At 40.9% G+C, this 26,907-nt stretch overlaps 1 protein-coding gene across 1 annotated transcript in view; it reads right to left on the reverse strand.

The window, feature by feature from the left end:
- The window catches only part of UBE2G1 (ubiquitin conjugating enzyme E2 G1), an 88,572-nt gene extending 68,509 nt beyond the window's left edge, over positions 1-20,063 (reverse strand). Inside the window, exon 1 of the mRNA XM_069603180.1 lies at positions 19,600-20,063. Within this exon, the coding sequence (XP_069459281.1) occupies positions 19,600-19,645 (46 nt within the window). The 5' untranslated portion in view covers positions 19,646-20,063. The remainder of the gene's footprint in view (positions 1-19,599) is intronic.
- Between the last annotated feature and the right edge of the window lie 6,844 nt (positions 20,064-26,907).

A 26,907-nucleotide genomic window follows, 5' to 3' on the forward strand; every position in this document is an offset into this window, starting at 1 on the left:
TGAAAGTAGATTAGTAGTCGCCTGGGTGTGGGGCTGGCAAAGGGGAGTGTCTCCAAATGGGCGTAAGGTTTCTTGCTGAGGTGAAAGAAACGCTCTAAAATTACACTGTGAGGATGGCTGCACAACTCTAAACATACTGATTGTACACTTAAAATGAACAGATTTTATGGTATGCAAATTAAGCCTCAATAAATCTGTCATAGAAAATAGACTTTCACTGGGAAGGTGGAGCAGAGACTAACCTCTTGTAAATTAAAAACACAATTGCCAAATGAAAATTAAAATGGCCAGTCTAAACAAAACAGGCATGGTTGAAGACCAAGTCACTAATGTGGGGAAAAAAAGTGCAGGACATCTTTTCCATGATATAGTAACCAAAAACAGAAAATGGGCAATGGCAATAAGGAGACAACCAGGAGTGGTCAAACACCTGACGAGCATGTGTGGAGCAAAGCAGCTCGAAACACAACACAGGGGAACGTGGACGAGGACAAAAGAAGACAAGAAGGAAGTTTCAGAACGAAATACAGACCTAAGCCTTCAGCCTAAAAGAGCCCATTGAGAGCCTAGAACAATGAATGGAAAACATTTACACTTAAGAGACACATACGGGTAAAATTTTAGAACTCCAAGTATGAAGAATATCCTTTAGAACTTCAAAAATTCATCTACACAGCAACAATACTTAGACTGACATAAGCCATTCTTCTTCACTGTCTTCTCACAAGGAATTCTGGATACTACAATGAAACAACGTCATCAAAGTTCCATGGGGAAAACATTTTCAACTCAAGAATTCAATTCCCAGAAAACCTATCAAACATGAGAACAAAATAAAAGCGCTTTTCAATACGCAAGGACTCAAAATTCACCTCCCATACACTATGAATTTAAGAAATACTAGAAATAGGACAACATGGGTTATGAGAAAACAATAATTGCATATGAGCCAGAATAACTAAGTGAAAAGTGAAGGAAGTAAGACTTTGATACTTAAAGATTCTCCATTAACAAAGTTTCAATGACTGGAACTACAGCACCTGTTAGGTTCAAAAACATATTTGGTATTATAATGAATACACTGACAAATTATATAAATGCTGTTTTCTAGTTCTTCTTTAAGACTAGATAAAACATTATTTCAGTTATTAAAAAAAAGAATATAAATGCTATAAAACTTGAGAATATAAAAATAATTAAAAGCTGCATGGAGGGGACGGAAACCACTGAACAGTAAGTGAACTAATTTCTTTAACTTTCATAGCAAGAACTCCTATGTAAAGTGAAAGTGAAAGTCGCTCAGTCGTGTCCAGCTCTTTCCGACCCCATGGACTATAGAGTCCATGGAATTCTCCAGGCCAGAATACTGGAGTGGGTAGCCTTTCCCTTTTCCAGGAGATTTTCCCAACCCAGGGATCGAACCCAGGTCTCCCGCATTGCAGGTGGATTCTTTTGCCAGCTGAGCCACAGGGGAAGCCCTTATGTAAGGTAGATAAATCATTAATAAAACCAGCCATTAGAAGAGCTACATATATAAAACAAAAATCAGGAAAGGGAATTAGAGTTTAAAGTCTACATCTTTCTTTTCAATGGATTATTTATTCAAGGATCTTGGGGGGGGGGGGTCTCAATTATTTATTTATTTTGGGGCCAGGCCAGCACACGTGGGATCTTAGTTCCTCCACCAAGAATCGAACCAGAGCCCCCTGCATTGGAAGTGCAGAGTCTTAACCACTGGACCACCAGGGAAGTCTTCATCTTTCATAGTGAGAAGTGAGTCATGAATTAAGAAGTATCCTATAAACTATCGTGGTAACCAGAAGCATGAACTACAAATTTCCTTTGGAGGAGGAAAAGGAGGGAGCTGAATGGATGGGAGACTTACTTTTCATTTTATTCTCTCTGGTAGAACTTATATTTTTGTCATGAATATGCAATATTTTTATAATTTAAAGAAGCATTTTAATAAAAACTGAATTTTGTTTTGGCCATGGAATGGCATACTGTATTTGAAAAGAACAAGTTTCTGCGTACCAATACATAAAGATCAAGTGAAAAATCAAGAGGCAGAACAACACATTAGGACAGTATCATGTTTAAAACAAAATGTGTGATACGGCCACGGTGGAAGACAACTTAGCAGTGTTTTATCAAGTTAAACAGTCTTACAATTAGCAATTGTATCCTAGGTATTTATTCAAGGTGGTTGAACTGTGTATTAATGTTCACAGCAGCTTTATTCACAATCACTAAAAATCAGAAACATCAGTATGAACCTAGGGGTAACTTAATACATATATAGATAGACATACAGAAACAGGATAGATATGTATGTACCTAAGTTAGTTAAATACACCTATCTGTGTATGTGGGTGTATTTCTGTCCTATAAGGTAATGAAGTCCAGTAGCTATGAGCACTTTCAATGTTCAGATCTTGGTTTCTGGATATTATCCATGGAGAAACAGCTAACTTGAAGGCTGGGGCAGAGAAAATATAAGATAGGCCTGACACATCCTATAGTCATCAGAAAACAAGGAAGTGCTTAAAAACTAAAAGGCTGAGTGCATGTCAAAAGAACATAGAAGCAAACCTGAAAGAATTCCCAATGACCAAAGCTGCAACAATTTAGGGACCACATTAATGACAGAAGGAATAAAATACATATATGATGACTAACTTATGTCAACATTCTTGGGCCATGGTACTCAGATTATGTGGTCAAACTTACTCAAGATTGTTTCTGTGAAGGTGTTTTTTTTAAATGAGATTACAATTCAAGGCTGTGTTGGTCAGGTTTCTCCGCTGCAGAGTTACTGTTTTTCCTGATAGCTCAGTTGGTAAAGAATCCACCTGCAATGCAGGAGAACCAGGTTCGATCCCTGGGTTGGGAAGATACCCTGGAGAAGGGAAAGGCTATCCACTCTAGTATTCTGGTACTCAGATTATGTGGTCAAACTTACTCCAGATATCTCTGTGAAGGTGTTTATTTCTTTAAATGAGATTACAATTTAAATCATCAGACTTTCAGTGAAGCAGATTACCCTCCATAATGTGACTGGGCCTCATCCACTCAGCTGAAGGCCATAATTCTTAAAAAGACTGACCTCCCCCCAGAGAAATTCTGCCAGCACTCTGCCTTAGGACTTGCACTACAACGCAGACTTACCTCCAGGCTTCCAAGCAGCCCTGCAGAATTTGGACTAGCCAGTTCCTACGATCACATGACACAGATATATCTGTGTATCCTCCTCCTGGTTCCGCTTCCCTGTAGAACCCTGCCTAACACATATTTTAACCCCCAATTATAAAATATATAAACCCATGCTAAGTAAATGATTGAATTAACAAATAAATGGGAAGAGTGACAAATCTCCCTTACAGATGAATTCGAAATAATGTAAGTAGATAGGGGCCCCTTCAGGAAGTGAGGCCTAGTCCTTCCTTCCCACATGAGTGGGGACTGAAATTTATAAGTGAGTAGCAAAGATAAGATAGGAAAAGAGAAAAACAGTAACTTTGCAGTGGAAAAACCTGGTCAACACAGCCTGAAACAAAGGGTCAAGGTTCCCATCGCCAGTGCTGTGGTGTGGTTAGGACAGGCATGTGATGAGAAGAGCACTTTACCTCTGCGGTATTCTTTTTGAAAACACCAGTCTAATCAAGAAAAACACTTTAGACAACTCCAATTTGAGGAACATCCTACAAAATACCTGACTGGTATTCCCCAAAATTGTAAAAGACACAGAAAACAAGGAAACTGAGAAACTCTCCAAGAACAGACAAGACTTAGGACAACTAAATGCAATGTGGTTACCTTGGATGGGAAACTAGAACAGGAAAATGTATATCAGGTAAAAACTATGGAAATCTGAGGCTTCCCTGGTGGTCCAGTGGGTGAGACTCCATACTTCCACTGCCAGGGACATCCCCAGGTTCGGTCCCTGGTCAGGGAATTAAGATTCCCACATGCCATATGGCACAGCCCAAAATAACTATGGAAATTTGAATGAAGAGGGAGTTCAGTTAATAATAATCTATCAATACTGGTTCATTAATTGTGACAAATGAACCACACTAATGTAATGTGTTAATAATAGGGAAATCTGGGTACAGGGTATATAGGAACTCTATCTTTAGAATTTTTCTGTAAATCCAAAACTCTTCTAAAATTACATTTATTGCAGGGGTGGCAGGGGGAAGGCCTATCACAATGGCACTGCTTCCCCCAAGAGCCACACCGTACGCCTTAGGCCCTGAAGAGGGCAGCAGGAAGCACAGCACCCTCACCCGTGCCACGGCTGCACCCACAAGAGTTAAATATAAACCAAACTGGATAACGGCGGTTTTGTTCTTTTTCCACCAAGCAAATGCTAAGGGTAGAAACTGCAGCGAAGGTATAACCCTAAGGGAGAGATGTAAAGCCAGCCAGGAGACACTGAACACACAGTGTTTCCCTGGGGAATTACCCCACCACAGGCGTGCACAGCAGTCTGAATAAAGAAGTGAGCACAGTCCGAAGTCCTAGACGGCTAGTGATGACAATATAAACCATCCTACGCATTGCTAAACACGAAGAATGAATATTATCGTAACAGGTAAGAGTATTAAGGAAAGTCTCAGAGTAACAACTCTCCTGACATGAGCCATGAATAGATATTTTAGTCTTAGAATCCTACAGCATAGAAGTTGAGAAAGGCAATCTCAAAATATCAAGTGAGGCCACGAGCAATATTAGTTCTCCTTCCAAAAGTCACAAAGTTTTCAAAGTTTAAACATGCCATTGTATCAAAACCAGTAGTCTTGGTAATAAGATGACCTGAGTTTAAAATCTGAGTTTAAAATTTCTGTCATTAACTTGCTAAATAAATTTGGAAAAAAAGAACTCCTTGATCTTTAAGATTTCTTAGAGAATCAGTATGTAAAAGGAACTTTAACAAACTCTACTTTGAAGAGCATGATTTTCACTAAAATCCTTAATATTAAAGGTTCTTCTCTTTCAATTTCAATTTACCAAAAAGAGCAAAATGCAATGAAAAGAATCAAATGTTAAGAGGCTGCAAAGGGGTGGTTGATCTTTGCATCACGTTTTATCTTTTCCAAATCTATAATGAATAGGTTCGTTTTATTCATTAGAAAAGTTACATTTTAAAACATTTGTTGTTGTTGTTCAGTCACTTAAGTCCTGTCCAGCTCTTTGCAGCTGCATGGACTGTAGCCTGCCAGGCTCCTCTATCCTGGGATCTCCCAGGCAAGAATACTGGAGTGGGTTGCCATGCCCTCCTCCAGGGGATCTTTCTGACCCAGGGTTCGAACCCCGGTCTCCTGCCTTTCAGGCTCCTTTACCCCTGAGTCACGAGGGAAGCCCCATTTAGTCAAAGCTATACTTTAAACAAGTGAAGGTGGAGATGTAAGAAGGGTAAGAATGTCTATACAAATGTGATGAAGTATATATATTCTAATGATCAACCAGTATTTGTTTATAAAAGTCTACACTCTATTCTAATTATCGGTCAGTATTTGTTTATAAAAGTCTACGCTCTACTCTAATTATCAAACAGTATTTGTTGATAAAAGTCGACACTCTCCACTAGACAGGGAAGCCAGGAATTGTATCATGAATCTTTGGATCCTTAGGGCCTGGCATATAGAAGGAACTAAATGTTTACTTTATGGAAGTTTCTAATTGTCTCACTTTCTACCTTAAAAGGTTCAGTTCACACGTGCTAAAGTAATGGGGCGGGGAGGCAGGTGGGGGGGGGTGGAGGTGGATCTAGTGCAGTAATTTTAATCCATCCAATAAATATTTATTGGTTGCTTGCTGTTTCACTCTTCTAGGCATCCGCGATATCAGCTAATAAAAATAAAAATCATTGTCTTTATGGACAGACTGTAGTCTGGTATCACTCTCTACTCTGCCCAAAGCAGCGCTAAAGTGTGGTCCATTAACTGGTGCCAATGTACCAAACTTACTGGTCCGTGACCGTCAGCCAGGGCAAGCATTTAGAAACTCAGACAGCAATATGATAGTCATTTTATCTGATGAACCTAATATTATAAAGTACTGACTAGAATCTATCTTTATTTCATTTTTCTAATAATTTGTTTATTGTATTTTAAAGAATCATTATATAATGAACTGGAAAATTTATTAAACCTGGTCGTTCACCACAGATAAGGAGAAGCATTGGTCCAACACACTTTGATCACATCATTTCTCCCCTCCTTGGTAAAAGTCTATGCTTCAGTATCTTTATGGTCTTCCTCAAATGAAACCAACCTTTCCAAATGCTGTTTTCCCACTAGTTCGGTTCATCATATACTCCAACCGCAGTGAATTGTTTTCAGCGCAAGACTTCTGTCTGGCTTGCGCTTCTCTCTCAGCCTTAAATACTTCTTAAGTTTACGTGATCAAATTTTACATATCCTTTTCAAGTCAAGCACAAATGCCACCAACTCCCTCAAAGCCCTCTAGGTAGAAGCAAACATTCCCTGACTTCCTCTGGCACAGTGTTCTAAAGCAGCCCTCTGATAGAATTTTCTATAGACTATGAGTTTCTGGAATACAAGAATAATTTATTCATTTGGCATCCCTATATAACACACAAAACGGTCATCAAATTTGCTGAATGAATGATGTAAGAGACAGCATTACATGTGCAGAAGTCTCACTCAAGAGATCAGAAAATCCTCTAAAATTATACCCAAAACTGTGTGTGCCTTTTCTAAGGGAAGCTCTAACGCTTACTAGATTCTCAAAGGAGTATAAGAAGCCCCAAATGTTAAAGAAACCACTGGTAAGGAAAGGGTTTCAATTTCATTAGCAGATCTATTTCTGCCAGCCAGCTCCATCAGGGTTAGCTCCAGGGAATACCGGACATAATAAAAACCTCAATTGTGCTCAGTTGTTCTGTTGCCACTCTATGGACTGAAGCCTGCCGGGCTCCTCTGTCCATGCAATTCTCCAGGCAAGAATACTGAAGTGGGGTTGCCATTCCCTCCTTCAGGGGAGCTTCCCGACGGAGGGATTAAACCTGCGTCTCCTGCATAGCAAGTGGAATCTTTACCTCTCAGCCACCAGGGAAGCCCCGAACCTCAATTTCCTTATCTCAGAAAGTGATGTTTACTCCAAAGATTTGCCATAAGAACTGAATTTGACCACATATGGAAAGTCCTAAGATCATGAAGAGTGACTTGTTTCCTTTCTGTCCTCCTTCCACTTTTATATACTCGTGAAGTAAGCAAGCAGACAGGTTCTATACAAAATTTCTTAAATTACAAATTACTGCCATCCCTCGAAAGCTGTGTCCAGACTATTTTCTTGGAAATCTTCAAAAGGGTTATCAATTCAGTTCAGTCGCTCAGTCATGTCCAGCTCTTTGCGACCCCATGGACTTCAGCACACCAGGCCTCCCTGTCCATCACCAACTCCCAGAGTTTACCCAAACTCGTGCCCATTGAGTCAGTGATGTCATTCAGCCATCTCATCCTCTGTCATCCCTTTCTCCTCCCACCTTCAATCTTTCTCAGCATCAGGGTCTTTTCTAATAAATCAGTTGTTCGCATCAGGTGGCCAAAGTATTGGAGTTTCAGCTTCAACATCAGTCCTTCCAATGAATATTCAGGACTGATTTCCTTTAGGATTGACTGGTTAGATCTCCTTGCAGTCTAAGGGACTCTCAAGAGTCTTCTCCAATACCACAGTTCAAGACCATCAATTCTTCTGTGCTCAGCTTTCTTCACAGTCCAACTTTTCCAATCATACATGACTACTGGAAAAACCACAGCTTTGACTAGATGGACCTTTGTTGACAAAGTAATGTCTCTGCTTTTTAATATGCTACCTAGGTTAGTCATAGCTTTTCTTCCAAAGAGCAAGCGTCTTTTAATTTCATGGCTGCAGTTACCATCTGTAGTGATTCTGACTACAAGAAAATAAAAATTTGACTACAAGAAAATAAAAGTTTGTCACTGTTTCCCCATCTCTTTGCCATGAAGTGATGGGACCGGATGCCATGATCTTCGTTGAGTTTGTTGAGTTCGTTGAGAATGTTGAGTTTTAAAGCCAACTTTTTCACTCTCCTCTTTCACTCTCATCAAGAGGCTCTTTAGTTCCTCTTCCCTTTTTGCCATAAGGTTGGTGTCATCTGCGTATCTGAAGTTATTCATATTTCTCCCGGCAATCTTGATTCCAGTTTGTGCTTCATCCAGCCCGGCATTTCCAAACACCTATTTGTTTTAAGTCTCTCAACATTAGATTTCTGTCATGCCAAGTAGTTCTAATAACTAATTTTTCTATACTGATAAATGCCAAGAATTTTTAAATATTTAAGTTAATACTCTTAAAGAAGTGAAATCTTGATTCTGCTATATCCAAAATACAGCTCTTTCCCTATGATTTCCCAACTTCACTGTACCCTCCCATATTAATACTCCTTCCTCATCTTTCTCCTCCTTCCACTTGTGTTTATGTACTTATACAGCATTATATTGAAGAAAGTAGGGAAAACGACTAGACCATTCAGGCATGACCTAAATCAAATCCCTTATGATTATACAGTGGAAGTGAGAAATGGACTTAAGGGTCTAGATCTGATAGACAGAGTGCCTGATCAACTATGGATGGAGGTTCGTGACATTATACAGGAGACAGGGAGCAAGACCATCCCCAAGAAAACAAATGCAAAAAAGCAAAGTGGCTGTCTGAGGAGGCCTTACAAATAGCTGTGAAAAGAAGAAAAGTGAAAAGCAAAGGAGAAAAGGAAAGATATACCCATTTGAGTGCAGAGATCCAAAGAATAGCAAGGAGAGATAAGAAAGCCTTCCTCAGTGATCAGGGCAAAGAAATAGAGGAAAATAATAGAATGGGAAAGACTAGAGATCTCCTCAATAAAATTAGAGATACCAAGGGACTATTTCATGCAAAGATGGGCTCAATAAAGGACAGAAATGGTATGGACCTAACAGAAGCAGAAGATATTAAAAAGAGGGGGGAAGTATATACAGAAGAACTGTACAAAAAAGATGTTTATGATCCAGATAATCATGACGGTGTGATCACTCACCCACAGCCAGACATCCTGGAATGTGAAGTCAAATGGGCCTTAGGAAGCATCACTATGAACAAAGCTAGTGGAGGTGATGGAATTCCAGTTATTTCAAATCCTAAAAGATAATGCTGTTAAAGTGTTGCACTCAATATGCCAGCAAATTTGGAAAACTCAGCAGTGGCCACAGGACTGGAAAAGGTCAGTTTTCACTCCAATCCCTAAGAAAGGCAACGCCAGAGAATGTTCAAACTACTGCACAACTGCACTCATCTCACATGCTAGCAACTGCTGCTAAGTCACTTCAGTTGTGTCTGACTCTGTGCGACCCCACAGACGGCAGCCCACCAGGCTCCACCATCTTTGGAATTCTCCAGGCAAGAACACTGGAGTGAGTCGCCATTTCCTTCTTCAATGCATGAAAGTGAAAAGTGCAAGTGAAGTTGCTCAGTCGTGTCCGACTCTTAGCAACCCTACCAGACTGCAGCCTACCAAGCTCCTCCATCCATGGGATTTTCCAGGCAAGAGTACTGGAGTGGGTTGCCATTGCCTTCTCCACATGCTAGCAAACTAATGCTCAAAATTCTCCAAGCCAAGCTTCAAAGGTACGTGAACCATGAACTTCCAGATGTTCAAGCTGGATTTAGAAAAAGCAGAGGAGCCAGAGATCAAATTGCCAACATCCACTGGATCATCAAAAAAGCTAGAGAGTTCCATGAAAGCATCTATTTCTGCTTTATTGACTATGTCAAAGTCTTTGTGTGGATCATAATAAACTGTGGAAAATTCTGAAAGAAAGGAGAATACCAGTCCACCTGACCTGACAGAGAAATCTGTATGCAGGTCAAGAAGCAACAGTTAGAAGTGGACATGGAACAACAGACTGGTTCCAAATAGGAAAAGGAGTACGTCAAGGCTGTATATTGTCACCCTGCTTATTTAACTTATATGCAGAGTATATTGTGAGAAATGCTGGGCTGGATGAAACACAAGCTGGAATCAAGATTGCTGGGAGAAATATCAATAACCTCAGATATGCAGATGACACCACCCTTATGGCAGAAAGTGAAGAACTAAAGAGCCTCTTGATGAAAGTGAAAGAGGAGAGTGAGAAAGTTGGCTTTAAAACTCAACATTCAGAAAACGAAGATCATGGCATCCAGTCCCATCACTTTATGGCAAAGAGATGGGGAAACAATGGAAACAAGTGAGACTTTTATTTTCTTGTGCTCCAAAATCACTGCAGATGTGACTCCAGCCATGAAATTAAAAGACACTTACTCCTTGGAAGGAAAGTTATGACCGACCTAGATAGCATATTAAAAAGCAGAGACATTACTTTGTCAACAAAGGTCCGTCTAGTCAAAGCTATGGTTTCTCCAGTAGTCATGTATGGATGTGAGAGTTGGACTAGAAAGCAAGCTGAGCGCTGAAGAATTGATGCTTTTGAACTATGGTATTGGAGAAGACTCTTGAGAGTCCCTTGGACTGCAAGGAGATCCAACCAGCCCATCCTAAAGGAAATCAGTCCTGGGTGTTCACTGGGAGGACTGATGTTGAAGCTGAAACTCCAATACTTTGGCCACCTGATGCGAGGAACTGACTCATTGGAAAAGACCTTGATGCTGAGAAAGATTGAGGGCAGGAGGAGAAAGGGACAACAGAGGATGAGATGGTTGGATGGCATCACCGACTCAATGGACATGAGTTTGGGTATGCTCTGGGAGTTGGTGATGGACAGAGGCCTGGCGTGCTGCAGCCCATGGGGTCGCAAAGGGTAGGACACGACTGAGGGACTGAACTGAACTGACAGCATTATAATCTTGATTACATGTCCATCAATGCCTATTAAATGCAGCACCTCAAGGCAAGAATGCCAGGTCAATTATCTTTTGCATTCCCTCCGTGTTTCTCAATGCAACTAAACAGAAGTGCTCAGTAAATGAGCTTTTATAGTGATCCTTTCTCCCATCTTCCAAACAATAGCACAAGAAGTTTAAACAAAGAGTATTTAAAATTAAGATGGAATTTCTACCTCAAACTACAGATTTCATTCAATTGCAGCTTCCTATTCCTTGAAAGTGTTAATATGGCAACTATGTTGCTACATTTCTAAGTATGATGTGAAAGTCTCAGTCCTGTCAGGACTCTGTGTGACCCTATGGAGTCCAGGCCAGAATACTGGGCGGGGGGTAGCCTTTCCCTTCTCCATGAGAATCTTCCCAACCCTGGGAATCCAACCCCAGGTCTCCCCAGATCGCAGGTGGCACTGCAGGCACACTGCAGGCTTATCTAAGTATGATAGTAAGTTTATTAATAAAAAGGACTTCTTTACATGAAAAAAGACCGATAAAAATGCTCTGGTTACAAGTGGCTTTTTAAAATTTTTTATTTTGATATACAGTTGTATAGGGCAATGGAAAAATAGAACAGAGAGATTGCTGTGAATCTAAAACTGCTCCAAAGGGAATTCCCTGGCTGTCCAGTGGTTAGGACTCAGCGTTTTCACTTCCAGAGCCCAGGTTCAATCCCTGGTTGGGGAACTAAGATTTCACAAGCTTCGCGGCATGGCCAAGAAATGAAATTAACTTAAAAAATAAAATAAAAAATAAAACTGTTCTAAAAGTTAAGTTTATTTTTAAAAAACAGAACTACCACATGAACTAGCAAACCCACTTCCAGCTATATATTCAAAAGAATTGAAAGCAGGGTTCTGAAGAGATATCTCACACCCATGTGCATGGCAGCAATAATCGCAGGAGATGAAAGCAACCCAAATCCACCTACAGATGAGTGGATTAACAAAATGCAGTATACGTACATACAAGGGAGTATTATTTAGAGTCAAAAGGATGGAAATCCTGCCATACACTACAACATACCCTACATTAACAAGCCAGTCACAAAAAGACAAACATTATATGAATTTACTCATATGAATCAAATGCAGAGAAACTGTAAACATAAAACGGTGGTCAGCAGCGGCTGGGATCAAAGTGGAAAGGGAGATTTGCTTACTGAATTTCAGTTTTTCAAAATGAAAGAGTTATGGAGGGTTTTTTTTTTTTTTTTTTTCACAACACTGAATAAACTTAACACTACTGAACCATACACTGGAAAATGGCTGACTGTCAATTTTATGTTTTTTACATCAAAAAAAGAATTTTATATAAATGGAATCACAGAATATGCAACCTTTTGAGATTAGCTTTTTTTCATTCAGCATAATTCCCTTGAGATCAACAAAGTTGTTTTGTGTATCAACAGTTATTTCTGAGTAGTATATTCCACAGTACGGATGTACCACGGCTTATTCACCCACTGAAGGACATCTGCGTTGCTTCCAGTTATTGCTAATAACGCTACTATGAACATTTGCAGGTAAGTTTTTATGAGGATATCCGTTTCCATTTCTCTGAAATAAATGCCCAAGTGTGTACTTGATGGGTTGTATGGTAAGTGTATATTTAGTCTTACAAGAAACTGCAAACTGTTTCCATAGCGGCAGTACCATTTTACATCCCCACCAGCAACATGTGAGAGATGAAGTTTTTCTGCTTCTCCTGTCCAGCATGTGGTGTTAACTTGTTTTAATTTAGCTGTTCTAAATAGGTATGTGGTGATACCTCAGTGGTTTCAATTTACATTTCCCTGGTGTTTAATGATGTTGAACATCTTTTTATTTGCTTATTTACCAGCTGAAATGTCTGTACATGTCTTTTGCCCATTTTCTAAACAGACTGTTCATTTTCTTTTACCGTTGAGTTTTAAAGAGGTCTATATTTTCTAGAACAATCCTCTGTCAGATAGTCTGTAATTTTGTTCTTCCAGTCTGCAGTCTGCTTTTTCTTTTGTGTTTCAAAAACAGAAGTTTTTTTATTTTGACGATGTCCAGTTTACCAATACTCCCTTGTATAGATCATGCTTTTGGTGCCATGTCTACCTTGTCTAGAATTACTCTGTCTTGAAACATAAACTCTTAGTTAAAATACATCTTATATAAGAATAGAAAATTGATAATATAATTAAAAGCATAAACACATTTAATAAAAGGTAAACATTTCTACTTACAAAAATTGACTTCAAAAATTTTCTAGGACTTAACATCATAAAGAGAAGTACACATCTCTACTGCAACAGCAATAAATTACAGAATTTTTCCTAGCAGTTTCTCTGAGGGCCAAACTCAATCAAGGGAACAGCACTGATTTTAAAAAAAAAATGACTTAGGAAATTCCCTGGCTGTCCAGTGGCCAGGATCTGCACTTTCATTGCCAAGGACACAGGTTCAATCCCTGGTCAGGGAACTAAGATTCTACAAGCATGACACAGCTAGAAAAACAAAATCTGATTTACCTGAATTAGTATAATAGTATCTTGAACTAGTGCAAAAAAAATTGTAATGCTATATTTTAACATATATATATATACACACACACATATAAATACATACATACACACACAGAGAAAGAGAGAGATAACATCTTATTTCCTAAAGATGCACTTTATTCTTATCCCCTCATTTATCTGTTCATACCAAAAATTCATGTTCATTACCAAAATTTGCAAAATATTTGCTTTTTCTTATTTGTAATTTTCTGTAGTTGAAATGCCTTCAACCAGATATAACCATGTCTGCTTGGCCAGAATGGTTCCATAAGCATTTATTAATATTATGCTTTCTTCTCTGAAAAGTTATTTCCTACAAACTAGTGAAAGTTGCTGTTCAACAGATTTTTGGAGGTCAACTAGTGTTTTAAATTCTAACAAAAAAACTTCTCAGTAATCTAGAAATGAAAATTTAGGATGAATTTAAGTCAGTTCATTAAACAAAAGAATGCTTAGCATTTTATTTGCTTGAAGCAAAAGCATAGCCTGCTACAATTTACAATAAACTAGTATCCCTGCTCAATAAAATCTGCACTAAAGTAAACAAGATCAAATAACCCAAAGATTGAAAATCTTGATACCTGCAAACACGCTTCATCTGAAAAGTCAAAAAGCAACATTAATATTGAAGCAGTGAAAGGATTTTTATATTTTCCATACTCGGTATCACTCTATTAATACTTAAGGCATGTTTGGGACTTCCCTACAGCTCAGATGACAAGAAATCTGCCTGCAATGCAGGAGACGGGGGTTCTAACCCTGGATCAGGAAGATTCCCTGGAGAAGGAAACTGCAACCCACTCCAGGATTCTTGCCTGGAGAATTCCACAGAGAGAGGACCCTGGCGGGCTACAGTCCATGGGGTTGCAAAGAGTCGGAAACAACTAAGCAACTAAGATACACAACATCACCATTATATACACACATATCACCAAATATAAAGTATATTAACTTATATAAACTATATAATAAAACCATATACTTTAGTACTACTTTACAGTAACTACAGATTATACTAATAAACTAATATGTACAAATTATAGGTAAACAAATGTTTACCTCAACATTTTGATATATTCAGTAGTACTTGAGAAAGTGAGATCAACTGTTACACAATATATAGAAAGTATGTTTCATTCTAAATTTAAAATTAAGCTACCATTTATTTTAAACTACCAATACTTATAAAACACTAAATTGCATTATATATCAAAAATATTCACTGAGCAACAGAAATTATAACTTAAAAAACAAATGTTTACCTCAACATTTTGATATATTCAGTAGTACTTGAGAAAGTGAGATCAACTGTTACACAATATATAGAAAGTATGTTTCATTCTAAATTTAAAATTAAGCTACCATTTATTTTAAACTACCAATACTTATAAAACACTAAATTGCATTATATATCAAAAATATTCACTGAGCAACAGAAATTATAACTTAAAATATTTACTCCTTAATGTCAAGAATTAAAGATTATCCTTCCAGCTTTACTGAGATAGAATTGACACATAACACTGTATGTAAGATATACACATAATGACTTAATATATGTATATATTTTGAAGTACGATTCTGTAACATAACATTAGAGGCTTAATTCCTGGATGCTCCCCCTTGGCTACAGGGATTATAAGTCATCTAACATCCCTTCTTCAAACACGATGTTTGTTTGGTTTATACTTTTTTTCCGACAGCATATAGTAGCTGCATTGTATCTGGAACAGTGTAATGATTTCTGGAATTAAAAATTCCCCAAACTCTATTAAAATAAATAGTAATTTGATGCAATATAAGGCTTACTTTTAGGCTTTTCTTCCATTTCTAAATATGTGAGTTTACAACCATTAAGGATATTAATATTGTGCCCATCACCTTAGATTCTTCTACCACTAGGGTGGTCCCTTTCAATAATCAATACTCTATTTTTTCTTGTTTAAGATTACTAATGAAATTTTATGTCACAGTGCCAATACATTCTAGAAAGGCCAATAAGAAATATTAAATCTAATTCCTCCTTTTAAACACCATTCTTTCAATATCCTATGAACACCACGGTAACGAAACACAGCACCCCACAAAAACTAGGAACAGGACTACTTGCAGAAGGCCCTCCAGAGGGATGACAAAATAGCTTAGGGAAACTGTTGACGTGTGGGGTTCAGAACACAGTTTCACAGTCAACAAAAAAAACTGCTTTAAAGACTTGGCTTTGTTGGGCCCCATCTGGACATGTAGACTAAGATTCTGTGGAGGTAAAGCCAGGAATCTGTATTTTTAACATACTCCCATGTGATTTTGTTGCACATTACGTCTAAGAAACACATATAATTCATCACAACCTACTTACATGGGTAGCCAAGGAGATATGGGAATGTTCCAGATTACTTTAAAATATACAATCAAACTTTCTATGATAAAAGGAGTTCAATTTATTTATTGTTACTGCATAAAGAGATTCTTCTTCCCAGTTTTGGAATGACAGGTACCTATGAGAAAGCAACTACTGAAAATCTATGTTGTCAATGTTAAAAAACCTCAAGTGATCTTAAAAAAAAAGATTCTCTTGTTCTTTATAAATGCTTGTCATAAAGTAAAAGTTAGTATGGTTAGAGTAGGGAATAAGACCAATTCATTTTCCCCAAGTTAACTGCTAACAGCAAAAAGCTTAGTGCTGCTTTCAACCTACGACATTCTGCAGAATGCCGCTCCTAAACTAATAATGGCTAAAACATCCTTTTATGATTACCTTAAGAATATCATTTAGATTGTAGAGTGCATTATTTTATGCGTATAAAACCGTATTTCACAGTTATATTAAATGGCTGCTCCCTGGAAGACAACGCTGCAAATTAAAAATAAAGCCTCTAACAGGAAGGTCCTGAATATGAATAGAGCAGCACCACTTACTACCTGTGTGACCCTGGATAAGTAATTTAAACTCTCTTAGCCTCAATTTCCTTATTAGGAGGATTAAATGAGATATATACATAAAGCTCTCAGCACAATTCCAGGTACATACTAGTCCTCAGTAAACATTAGCCCATATAAACACACAAGACCCCATGGTGTGCTGCAATCCATGGGGTCACAGTTGGACACGACTGAGCGACTGAACTGAACCGAAACACACAAGAAACTATCAATGATGGTTGCTTCTGGGAAAAAAAAAAAGTAGGCTAGGTCAAGGGTGGAAAGATGATACCTTTTCTATACTCTTTGTATTTTTAACCAGTGCTTATACCTTTTTGAAAATTTTAAATCATCTCTTTCGCTGTGGGATTTCTTAGTATTTAGCATTATGCACTGCAAAAGCTGAACTGTGACTGCTGAATTTGCAAAGCAGTAAGTCATAGTCTAATAATACCCACAAAGAAATACAACCTATCTGATTTCATGAATCTATTTCTTACTTGCTTCACAACGGCCATTCTGGTCTTAACCAAAACACCTTAAACCCGAGGTTTTTCAACCTCGGGTGACTTTGTCCCTCGGGGGACATCTGGCAAGAGACATTCCTGGTTGTCACAACTGAGAAGGCATACTACTGGCATCTGGTGGGTAGCGGCCAAGAACACTGCTAAACATTCTATTACACAGTATATAGGCCTGCACCACAGTAACTGCAACCCAAGGAACCATTCCACTTCACTCTCAAAGTAACCGGGTTCTTCATTACAATTACCAACAAAACAAAACACACCCACAAAATAAATTCTCCCCTCAAGTAATGAAGTAAAATCCTAAGGACTGGCAGACTAGGGGCTTAGTAAACTAACCACTGTTGGCCACTGTTGTAAGTTTCCAAAATTCTACCACCTAGAATGGCTTAGGTTTGAGTGTCTACTCAGTTCAATACATTACAAGATTTTTAAAGCATTTATTATTAAGCCTTCCAAAAGTTCATTCTAAATGATTTTAAGAGATTACAGTTTACCATTTTTCCTGTTTTCAAATGATATCTGAAGAACCAAAAAGCTCAAACAATGTACTACTAGAGCCTAAACAGGGCTTTTGTTTCAGTATGTAGTTATCAAGTCTTTCCAATAAACCTGATATTTTCACATTTCCCTTAATGCATCGGCCTTGGCCTACTTCATACATTCTGAGTATGTTAATTAATATCTTTCAAAAACTTAAGAAAATATTAACAACAGTCCTTGTTTCTGAACTAGAAGGCAAGAAAAGTAATCTGCAGCTAAGCAATTTTATAATAAGGCATGAAAGATTACAAACTAAATCATTCTGTCCTCCACCTTAAAGCATAAACAAAAAGTCATCCATTAAGAAAGCATTTTGGAAAATGTCTTTATAATCAATATTTGGGATTAATCTTTAAGAGTGCAAAACTGAACCAACTGGCTATCAAAATTTAGAGTCTGTTCACAAGTAGCTTGGAAAGAATTTTGAAATACTGCTACTGCTAACAGTTATTAGTCATACTTTACTTTCATAGCAACTGCTTCCTTTACACCTTTAAATATATATATATACACACACACACCTTTCCCATTATGTAAGAGTTGAGTAGTTTTAATACTTTAATACTGTTTAATAGTTCACCACATAATTTAAAACTTATTCTGATTAAGGAATTCTCAGGGAGACAAAAGAACATCTTAATTCCTTCCACCAAAACAAACCAAAAAAAAAAAAAATACACAGAACAGTAAGCTGTGTTTGCAACTACAAGATACAATAAAGTTGTTATTCATTCAGTGCTTGTCCAATACATTATTTGCGATGGACACAGAGATCACCAGAACTTCTCTATTCACTCCAGATCACTCCCCCTGACCATCCAGAACTTTAGTATGTGTCCAAACCTGCTTGCTCATGGTCTAATAATAAACCTAATTATACAACCTGTAACAGTCCCTGACAACCTTTTCCTTTAAGAAGTCACAAAGGTGATTTAACCAGCACCTCAAACTCTTTGTAAACCTATTGCAAAAACAGATGTCCATTCCAGCCCTCTAGGTTCTGCCGAGGGCTCAGGGCCTCTGGCGGTAGAGCTGAGAGGTGAAGATCCGCCAGAATCGAGAAGGACAACCGCCGGGCGTTGGGCAGCAGAAGGTAACTGCTGGTTCATTTCTCTTTAAATCTGGCAGCACGTGGGGAGGCATTGTGAAGCCACCAACCCGCCTCCCCCTCTTCCACTCCGCACACGTACGTCTCCAGTGCGCATGCTCCGCTCACACAGTCCTAGCAGAGTCGGAGCCAACCCCCTAAAAAGTCAACCTGGAAGCCGCAAACGGCCGGAGGCCGGGACAATGGGGGAGGGGGGACGCAGGCACCTCTGGGGAGGCAGACCCGGCCGCCGCCCCAAGCCAGAGCCCGCGGGCCGCAGCCCCGGGGCCCCGCAGGCCTGCACAGGAGCCGGAATCGCTCGGAGCACAAAGCCCCGAGCTGGCCAGCGAGCGGCTCTCGGCTCGGCCCGCTCCTACCCTCCCCCAGCCGGGCGGCGCAGCCGGAGCCCGTGCCAGGCGGAGGCAGGCGAGGCGGCGTCCCGCGCCCCGCCGGGCTCTCAGACCCCGTGCGCCAGCAACCAGGCCGCAGAGGCCGGCGCTTTTGTTGTCCGCCACAACTACGCGGACCCGGCGCTGCCTGGGCAGAAGTTTGGCGCGCCTCACCTACCCGCCCCGCGGCCAGTTCCTCTCGCCCACCCTGCCCCCGGCTGCCCGCCCGCGGCTCGGACAGCCGAGCCCGCGACGCGCAGCCAGCAGGGCCCAGATGTTCTACCTGCCTCGGGGGGTCCAGCGGTCTCGGGCGCACCTGAGCCCGGACCCGCCCCTCCAGGGAGGGTCCGCCGGGACAGGGTACCCACAGCCCCTCCCCCGCAACGTCCCACCGAACAGTGGGGGAGGGGACAGGCTCCTCTCCCTGTCTGGGGGTGCCAGGCCCCGTCCGGGGGCCGAGGCTGGGGAGCGCCCCCGCCCCCAACACCCTCGGAAAGCCGGGGAAGAAGTGATGGGCCCGGCCCGAACCGGCGCCCGGGCTCCCCACTCTCGCAGGCCCGCGCCCGATCTCGCCGGAGCCTGCCGCTCCCCTCAACCGTCCGGCCCGCCAGCCCGGGAGCGCCCGGGAGGAGGGGAGAAGCGGGCAGCTGCTCGCCGCGATCGCGGCCCGGCCCGCCGCCCAGCCGCCCGCTCGCTCACCTGCCAGCTGTCTTCGCAGTAGCAGTGCCGACTGCAGCTCCGTCATCCTCCCCGCCAAGGGCCCGGGCTGGCGCCGGGGCTTCCGAAGGACTGGGCACAGGCTCCGGAGCTGCTGGAGCTGGGTGTGCTGAGGAACCCGGGCCCCCACGACAGGAGCGCCGAAGCCGAGGGAGGCTGGGCTGTGGCGGCGGTAGCGGCGCCTCGCTGCCGGTGCGAGTCCGCTCGCTTCAGCTTTCCTCACAGTGCCTCACGCCCGGAAGGGGAGGGTACCCGTGCCGCCGCGGCGCGCACTGGGACTTCGCTCGCCCGCTTCCCTCCTTCAACCCGCCCGTCGGCCCCACCGGTGCCTTCCCCCGCCACAGCCTCACAGCGCGCAGGGCCGCTCCGCGCAGGCGCGCTGGGGCTGCCAACTTCGGAAGCAGCCCGCTCGCTAGCCCAACCCTTCTGCCTACTGCTCCGCCTCCGGAGGCGGAACCCCGCCCCCTACGCGCAGTGGCCTCTGTCGCCGCCATCTTGGGAAGGTCGCCGCCCGGCCAAGTGCCTGGCTCCGGCGGCAGACGCCCCGCGGACGCCATGACAGAGAGGTCGCGGAGGGTCAAGACACCGCCTCCGAGTCGAAGCAGGTGGTCAGCAGGGAGGGAAGGGGCCAAGAGAAGTGATAGATGCCTAGTTGCTGGCGAGCGCCCAACAGCACACAGGGTGTGCGAATTAGTCATTGTTAAAGCCGAACTTAGTACTGGTGTGCCCCATTTTAAGCACACCCCCAAAATAGACTTCATATATGCTGGTAATTCACTTTACAGAAAGATACACAAAAAGATTCTTCAAGTAAAATGCTCTGTATCTCATAGTACAAAATGTTTAAACATCGTTAGTAATCTCTATGTGTAAAGTGAGTTGAGATTAGCAAAATCTGATATACACTACAAAATGTCCAGAAAAGCATCTATTATGTAAAGTCAAAGTGTGGGATCTAAAGTTTGGAAAAAATCACTCAACCTCCTCTTACCCTTATTGCCACAGCCCTCTGCCTTGCATAACACAGTCTCAATAAACAGACAAAGAGAAGGAAAAAATGCTACCCAGTGGCACTCAAATTTGTATTTGTTCCTTCAACAAATATTAAAGCCGCATTAACCTTATACCTGAACTGTATGGCTCTGTTCCTCGCCTCAAATGGCTTACAGTCTCTGAGCTCCAGGTAAGGTAGCCAGAGAAGGAGCAGGTTCTAATAGAGTTTATTGACTCAAAAAATTACTGAAAAAAAACTGTCCTCACTCTCCCCGAAAGAACAAGAATTAAAAAGAGCAAATAAACAATCTGAATAAAAACATAAATCGACCGTTTAATAAAAAGGAGTAAGTTTGGACTCCTCTGGGAAACAACTCCAAGAAGCTAACCCAGCTTTTGTGAAGCTTAACATTTACCCCATTTGAAGGACTCTCTTTAAGGGAAAACAGTTTTAAATAGGGTTGGAATATGACTTTCTATTTAGAATGAGAAGATAAACCACAAATAGCTGTAGTCTTAGAGAATTGTTCCCTTTCTCTGAGATCTCTTCAGGCAGGTTATCAGAAATTCTGCTTGGCTGCAGCATGGTTTCTTCTCTCACCTACAACAAATTCCAGCCCTGCCAGCGACTCTATAAAGATTCTTTAGCTTTACCCGGAAAGAAAAACAAAAAACTCCATTTCTGACACTAACCCACCTTTCTGGACCAAGAAAATCTTTCTTTTTTAAGTAAATTTTTACTTTTATCAAAAAAGCAAATATACAGTTCATGATCAGTGTATTAACGATTATTGTGAAAAGCAAACATGGAGGGGAGGGGAATTAAACAAAAAACATATTTCTCACATAGTTCCTTCCTCATTCCTAATCTTGCTTACCACAGGCAATCCTTTTTAACTCTTTTAGTAGTTTCTTCTAGTAGTTACCTTCATTTATTCTAAATGATAGAATGCTTTTTCTTGACTTATTCATTTTAGACCTAATATATTTATTCTTATTGTAACTGATGAGAATTTAATTGACATGCTACTTTCCATCTTTTACTCTTTTAAATCATTTAATTATATTTATTTATATCAATACATGATTTTTACACTATTGTAATTTCTTAAATGTTGAATGTGGATACATGCTAAGTCACTTCAGTCATGTCCAATGCTTTGTGACCCTATGAACTATAGCCTACCAGGCTCCACTATCCATGGGATTCTCCAGGCAAGAACGCTGCAATGGGTTGCCATTTCCTTCTCCAGGGGATTTTCCCAACCCAGAGATCGAACCTGTCTCTCTGATGTCTCCTGCACTGGCAGGTATGTTCTTTACCACTAGTGCCACCTGGGAAGCCCAAATGTTGAATAGGAGAGCCAAATACTATAACAGATTATATTTATTCCTTACACAGATTTTTTTTTTTCTTTTGAGGACTAGCATTTCAAATTATATTGTTTTCTGGCAGTATCTTGATTTTAATCCTTCCCTGCCCATTGCCATCCCAGTGCTATTGCACCAATTATCCTGCCAAGCCCCTTTTCTCAGAAATTTCCCTCCTAAAAGTCTCTATATTATCCTCTAACCTAGGCTGGTTGCTTTAGGCTGTCCTTGCTACACAGAATTCTTCTTAGGGCTTCCCCACGGCTGTTCTCCTTGGGTGCTGAATCTACAGCATCCTGGATCAAATGTAATTCTTTTTTGTTTACTCCCTCCTTTTGCTGGAGAATATTATCACATAACTTCTGATGAGTACACATGAGGCAGATTTTCAACTATTATAACAATGTTTGAAAAATGCCATTATTTTAAACAGCTATAATTAAGTGCCAGTTTAGCTGGGTATAGAATTTTGTCTAAAATCAAATACATTTTCTTTAAAAATGTGAAAGCATTGGTCCATTGTCTTTTAGCATCCAGTGTTGCTATTGATTCTTACTCTATTGTCACTGACCTTTTCTTTTCCTTCTCTGGATAGTCTTAGGATTTTTGTCGTTGTTATTTTTGGTATTTTAACATGTGTTCATAGGTCTATACGGTGTTTTCTTTTTTAATTCACTGTGTTCACAGTGAGCTTTGTGGTGATAGAATGGTTGTCTTCATACAGAGATAAGCTTAGAATAATGAGATAGTCTGCATTTTCCTGGTATATAAAAATTATTTTTAAAAGCAATCAAGCTTTTTAAAGGAAAATTTATGTTTTGTTTTGTTTTTGTTGGCTGCTTGGAATTTATTGTCCACTTGGTGCAAGACACAAGGTTATGGGATGTGAAGAAGGCTCTCGTGTGACTTGGAGAGTAAAGGGTAAGGTCTCTCAACTTCCTTTTTGGTGTTTTGCTGTTTTGATATTTAAAACTGAACTGCTTACATTGGCTGCAACCTGCTTAGTCTTGGGGAGAGGAGGGGAGGGAGGAGAGGGGATGGGGAGGTATCTGATGAACCTAGCATCTTGGAAGGAAGCCTGGCAGCTGGTGATGGTCACTCAGGATGGGGGCCTGCAGTTCGTTTTGCCAGGCTGGCCAGCAGGCTGCTGCTTCCCCATGGCTTACAGAGCCAGGTCACAGGTGATCATGCTGGTGGAGGCCTGGGCAGACTCTGAGTGCTCTGGGGACTCCTACACCGTGGCCATAAATGGGAGATGGACTTCCTGAAAAAGAGGCTTGCCCACCAGTGTCCTGGGTGTGCCTTGGGGGGACCCTGGTGGTGGGGGAAGACCATGTGGTGGGGTATGGCTTCTGCAGGAGCTGTTACTGGAAGTGCAGCTAAGCTGGTGCTGGTAGTAATCATGAGGGGGATGACTACCTTGCTCTAGCTTGCGGGCTAGTGGAAACCTTGGTGGTGACCCCTCATGGGCTTCGCTATCACGGACAGCAGGAACTGGGACACTAGGAGGCATAGCCCATCTACCTAGGAGAAAGTGGGTGGCTGCTCCACGAAGCAGATGTGCAGGGTTATTTTTAAATTTTTATTTATTTATTTATTTAGCCTGAGCTGGGTCTTCCTTGCTGCTCAGGACTTTCTCTAGTTATGGCATGTTGGCTTCTCATCGTGGTGGCTTCTCTTGTGGACTGTGGGCTCTATGGCACACAGGCTCAGAAGTTGTGGCACATGGGTTTAGTTACCCCACAGCATGTGGAATCTTCCCGGACCAGGGATCAAACCAGTGTCCCCTGCATTGGCGGGTGAATTCTTAACCATTGGACCACCAGGGAAGTCCAAAAAAGCAGTTGATTTTTATATGTTGATTCTACAACTTTACTAAACTCTAAATTAATAATTTATGTATAGGTGATTTTGTTTTTATACATAAATAATATATGTCCAAATATTGGCATTTCTGTTTCTTCCTTTTGATGCCTCATTTCTCTTTTTGCCTCACGGTGCTGGCTAGGATCTCCATCACAGTTGCATAGTTTTTTTTTGTTTGTTTTCAGGTTGTAGATTTTTTGTGGACTCTTTTAGAAAGTAAAGGAAGTTCTCTTCTAGTCCTTACTTATTAAGATTTATTTTTACAATAATTCCCAAATTTGTATCTTCAGTCTAGATCTTTCACCAGTTTATGTCAGCACATCCAACTGTCTAACTCTGTGTTCATTGATTTAACAAATGTTTTACTGAGCTCACTTACTGTGAGCTAGAGTTGATTCTAAGACCTAGGGCCCGGTAGTAAACTAGACAGACCAAATCCCTGACCACATGGATGAACATCCAGTGGGACAGGACAGTCAGTTAAAAAGGTAAACAGATATTAAACAAATCATTATTGGATTATGATAAGTGCTTCCTGGGTGGTGCTAGTGGTAAAGAACCCACCTGCCAATGCAGGACACATAAAAGGCAAGATTTGATTTTTGGATCAGAAAGATCCCCTGAAGGAGGACATGGCAACCCACTTCAGCATTCTTGCCTGGAGTACCCCATGGACAGAGGAGCCTGGTGGGCTATGGTGCATAGGGTTGTAAAGAGTCAGACAGGACTGAAGTGACTTAGCACTCAGGCATGCACATGATGGAAGTAAAAGGATAAGGAAAAGGGTTTATTTTTGATAAGGTAGTCAGGGAGTCCTCTCTCAAGAGATTATACTTGAGCTGAGCTCTGAATTACAGGTAGGAGATCCCATTTGAGGATTCTGGGCAAGAGATTCCAGGCTGAGGAAAAGCTACTGCTAAGATCCTATGGGAAGAGAGAGCTCGGCTTGTACAGAGACTAGAAAGAGGGTCAGCACACATGAAGTGGCTCTACAGGAGCCTGATAAAAAGGGTGCTAAGAGCAGGTTGGAAAGTCAGACAGGGGTTATCATATCGGAAGCCTTGTTGACCACAGGAAACAGTATGGATTTTAGTTTAGTTACAGTGGAAGCCTTGAAATGGGGGCAATCAGATTTATATTGTTTAAAGCTCCCTTTGGTGCTTACAGAAAAGAGAAGACTTTGCCAGAAGGTCAGTCAGAAAGAAGGCTATTACAGAAGATGAAGCAAAAGACAGTGTAACTTAAACCAGAATGGGGGCAAGGAAGGAAAAGCAGGCATGGGGAGGAGAGATTGGGAATGAAGTTGAGATACATTTTGGAAGTAAAATGCAAAGGGCTTGATGGTGGATGTCGGTGAAGGGGAAACATGACTCCTAAGTTTATGGAATAACTGGCTTGATTTCAAATAGGGGGAAGAGAACAACAGGTTTGGCAGGGGTTATCAAGGGATCTATTTTGGATGAGTTATATTTTAGCTCTTTATTAGACATCCAAGCAGAGATGGCAAATTAGCACATGAATGCATAAGACTGGAGCTCAGAGGAGAGGCCAAAGCTATACATTTGGAGAGATCAGGCTTCCTACGGAGAGAATAAACTGAAATTTACTCATTTATTTATTTTTGGCTGTGCAACGCAGCTTGCAGGATCTTAGTTCCCCAACCAGGGCTAGAACCTGGGTCACAAAAGTGAAAGCTCAGAATCCTAACCACTAGGCCTAACCATGAGGGAATTCCTCAGAATTTGTATTTTTTAAGCATACAAATGAGTCCAGAAGTACTCAGACATTTAGAGGTCAGGCTGAGGAGGAGGAGCCAGCAATGAAGGGTCAGAAAAATTGCACACAAAGGAGAAAAACCAGTGTTTGGTGTTACAAAAGCCAAAAGAGGAGCAAATGTTCCCAGGAGGAAGGAATGGTCAATTGCCACATGCTACTGAGAGACAGAGAAAGATGAGGACTGAAAAGGATGCCCCATTGTGTTTTTGGGTTTTTTTGGATTGATACAACTGGCATTTATTAGAAATTCACTATGTACAAAATAACTGAAGAACTACTTTGATGCATCTGCTCACAGATTCTGTACATTGACCCTATTATTTCCATTCGAAAGATAAGGAAACTGAGGCTTAGATTCAGTGGACTACTCAAGTATCAAATCCTCTTAAACCATAAGTGGTAGAACTGGGATTCAGACCCCAGTCTGTCTGTTGCCAAAGCCTGAGTTATTACCCATTGGAGTGCACAGCCTTCCCTCACGGCAGGTGTAAGAGGCTGCAGTTTGTCTCCTTAATGTACTAAGTTACTTAACAACTCACTCAGGAATGACCATACCACCAGTTTCACATTTCACTACCTGAAAGAGTTCAGTAACACTGCACACCTGGATGTTTGTGCATTTTGCCTTCTATAACTTTTAGAAAAATGTTCAATGAAGCAATTGCCAGTATTAACTTGCAGTTGGTCTCAGTATTACTACTACTCCAGAAAAATCTCTATATAATCTATGCTTTTAGAATTTTTTATTGAGGTAAATTGACACATTAGTTTCAGATATAACAGCATGATGATTCCATGTTTGTATACCCTGAGATCACCACAGTAAGTCTAGTTACCATCCATCACCATACATAATTAACAAAAGAATTTTTTTTCTTACAATGAGAACTTTGAAGATGTACTGTCTTAGCAACTTTCAAGTATTCAATACAGTAGTACTAACTATAGTCACCATGATGTATATTTCATCCCTGTGACTTGTTGTATAACAAGGTGATTCCTTTCACATTCTCCACCACCACTCCCCCAACCATGCACTGAATTTTGAAACTGGGAAACTGTTTTTGACCTTGATAGGAGGATTCTGATGGAGCAATTTTGACAGCAGACAGACCAAAGTGGGTTGAAAGCTGATTGCAAGATGGAAAAATAGAGATCTCAGTGTAAAGTGCTTATTTGAGGTTTGTGGTCATGAACAGAAAATGGAACCAGTAGGTCCAGCTCAGTAATTTTTTTTTTCTGGCAGTGCTCAGTTGCTCAGGTGCAGGCATGAAAAACTCTGAT

This window comes from Ovis canadensis, chromosome 11, assembly GCF_042477335.2.
Source record: "Ovis canadensis isolate MfBH-ARS-UI-01 breed Bighorn chromosome 11, ARS-UI_OviCan_v2, whole genome shotgun sequence".
In the NCBI taxonomy this organism is placed as follows: Eukaryota; Metazoa; Chordata; class Mammalia; order Artiodactyla; family Bovidae; genus Ovis; species Ovis canadensis.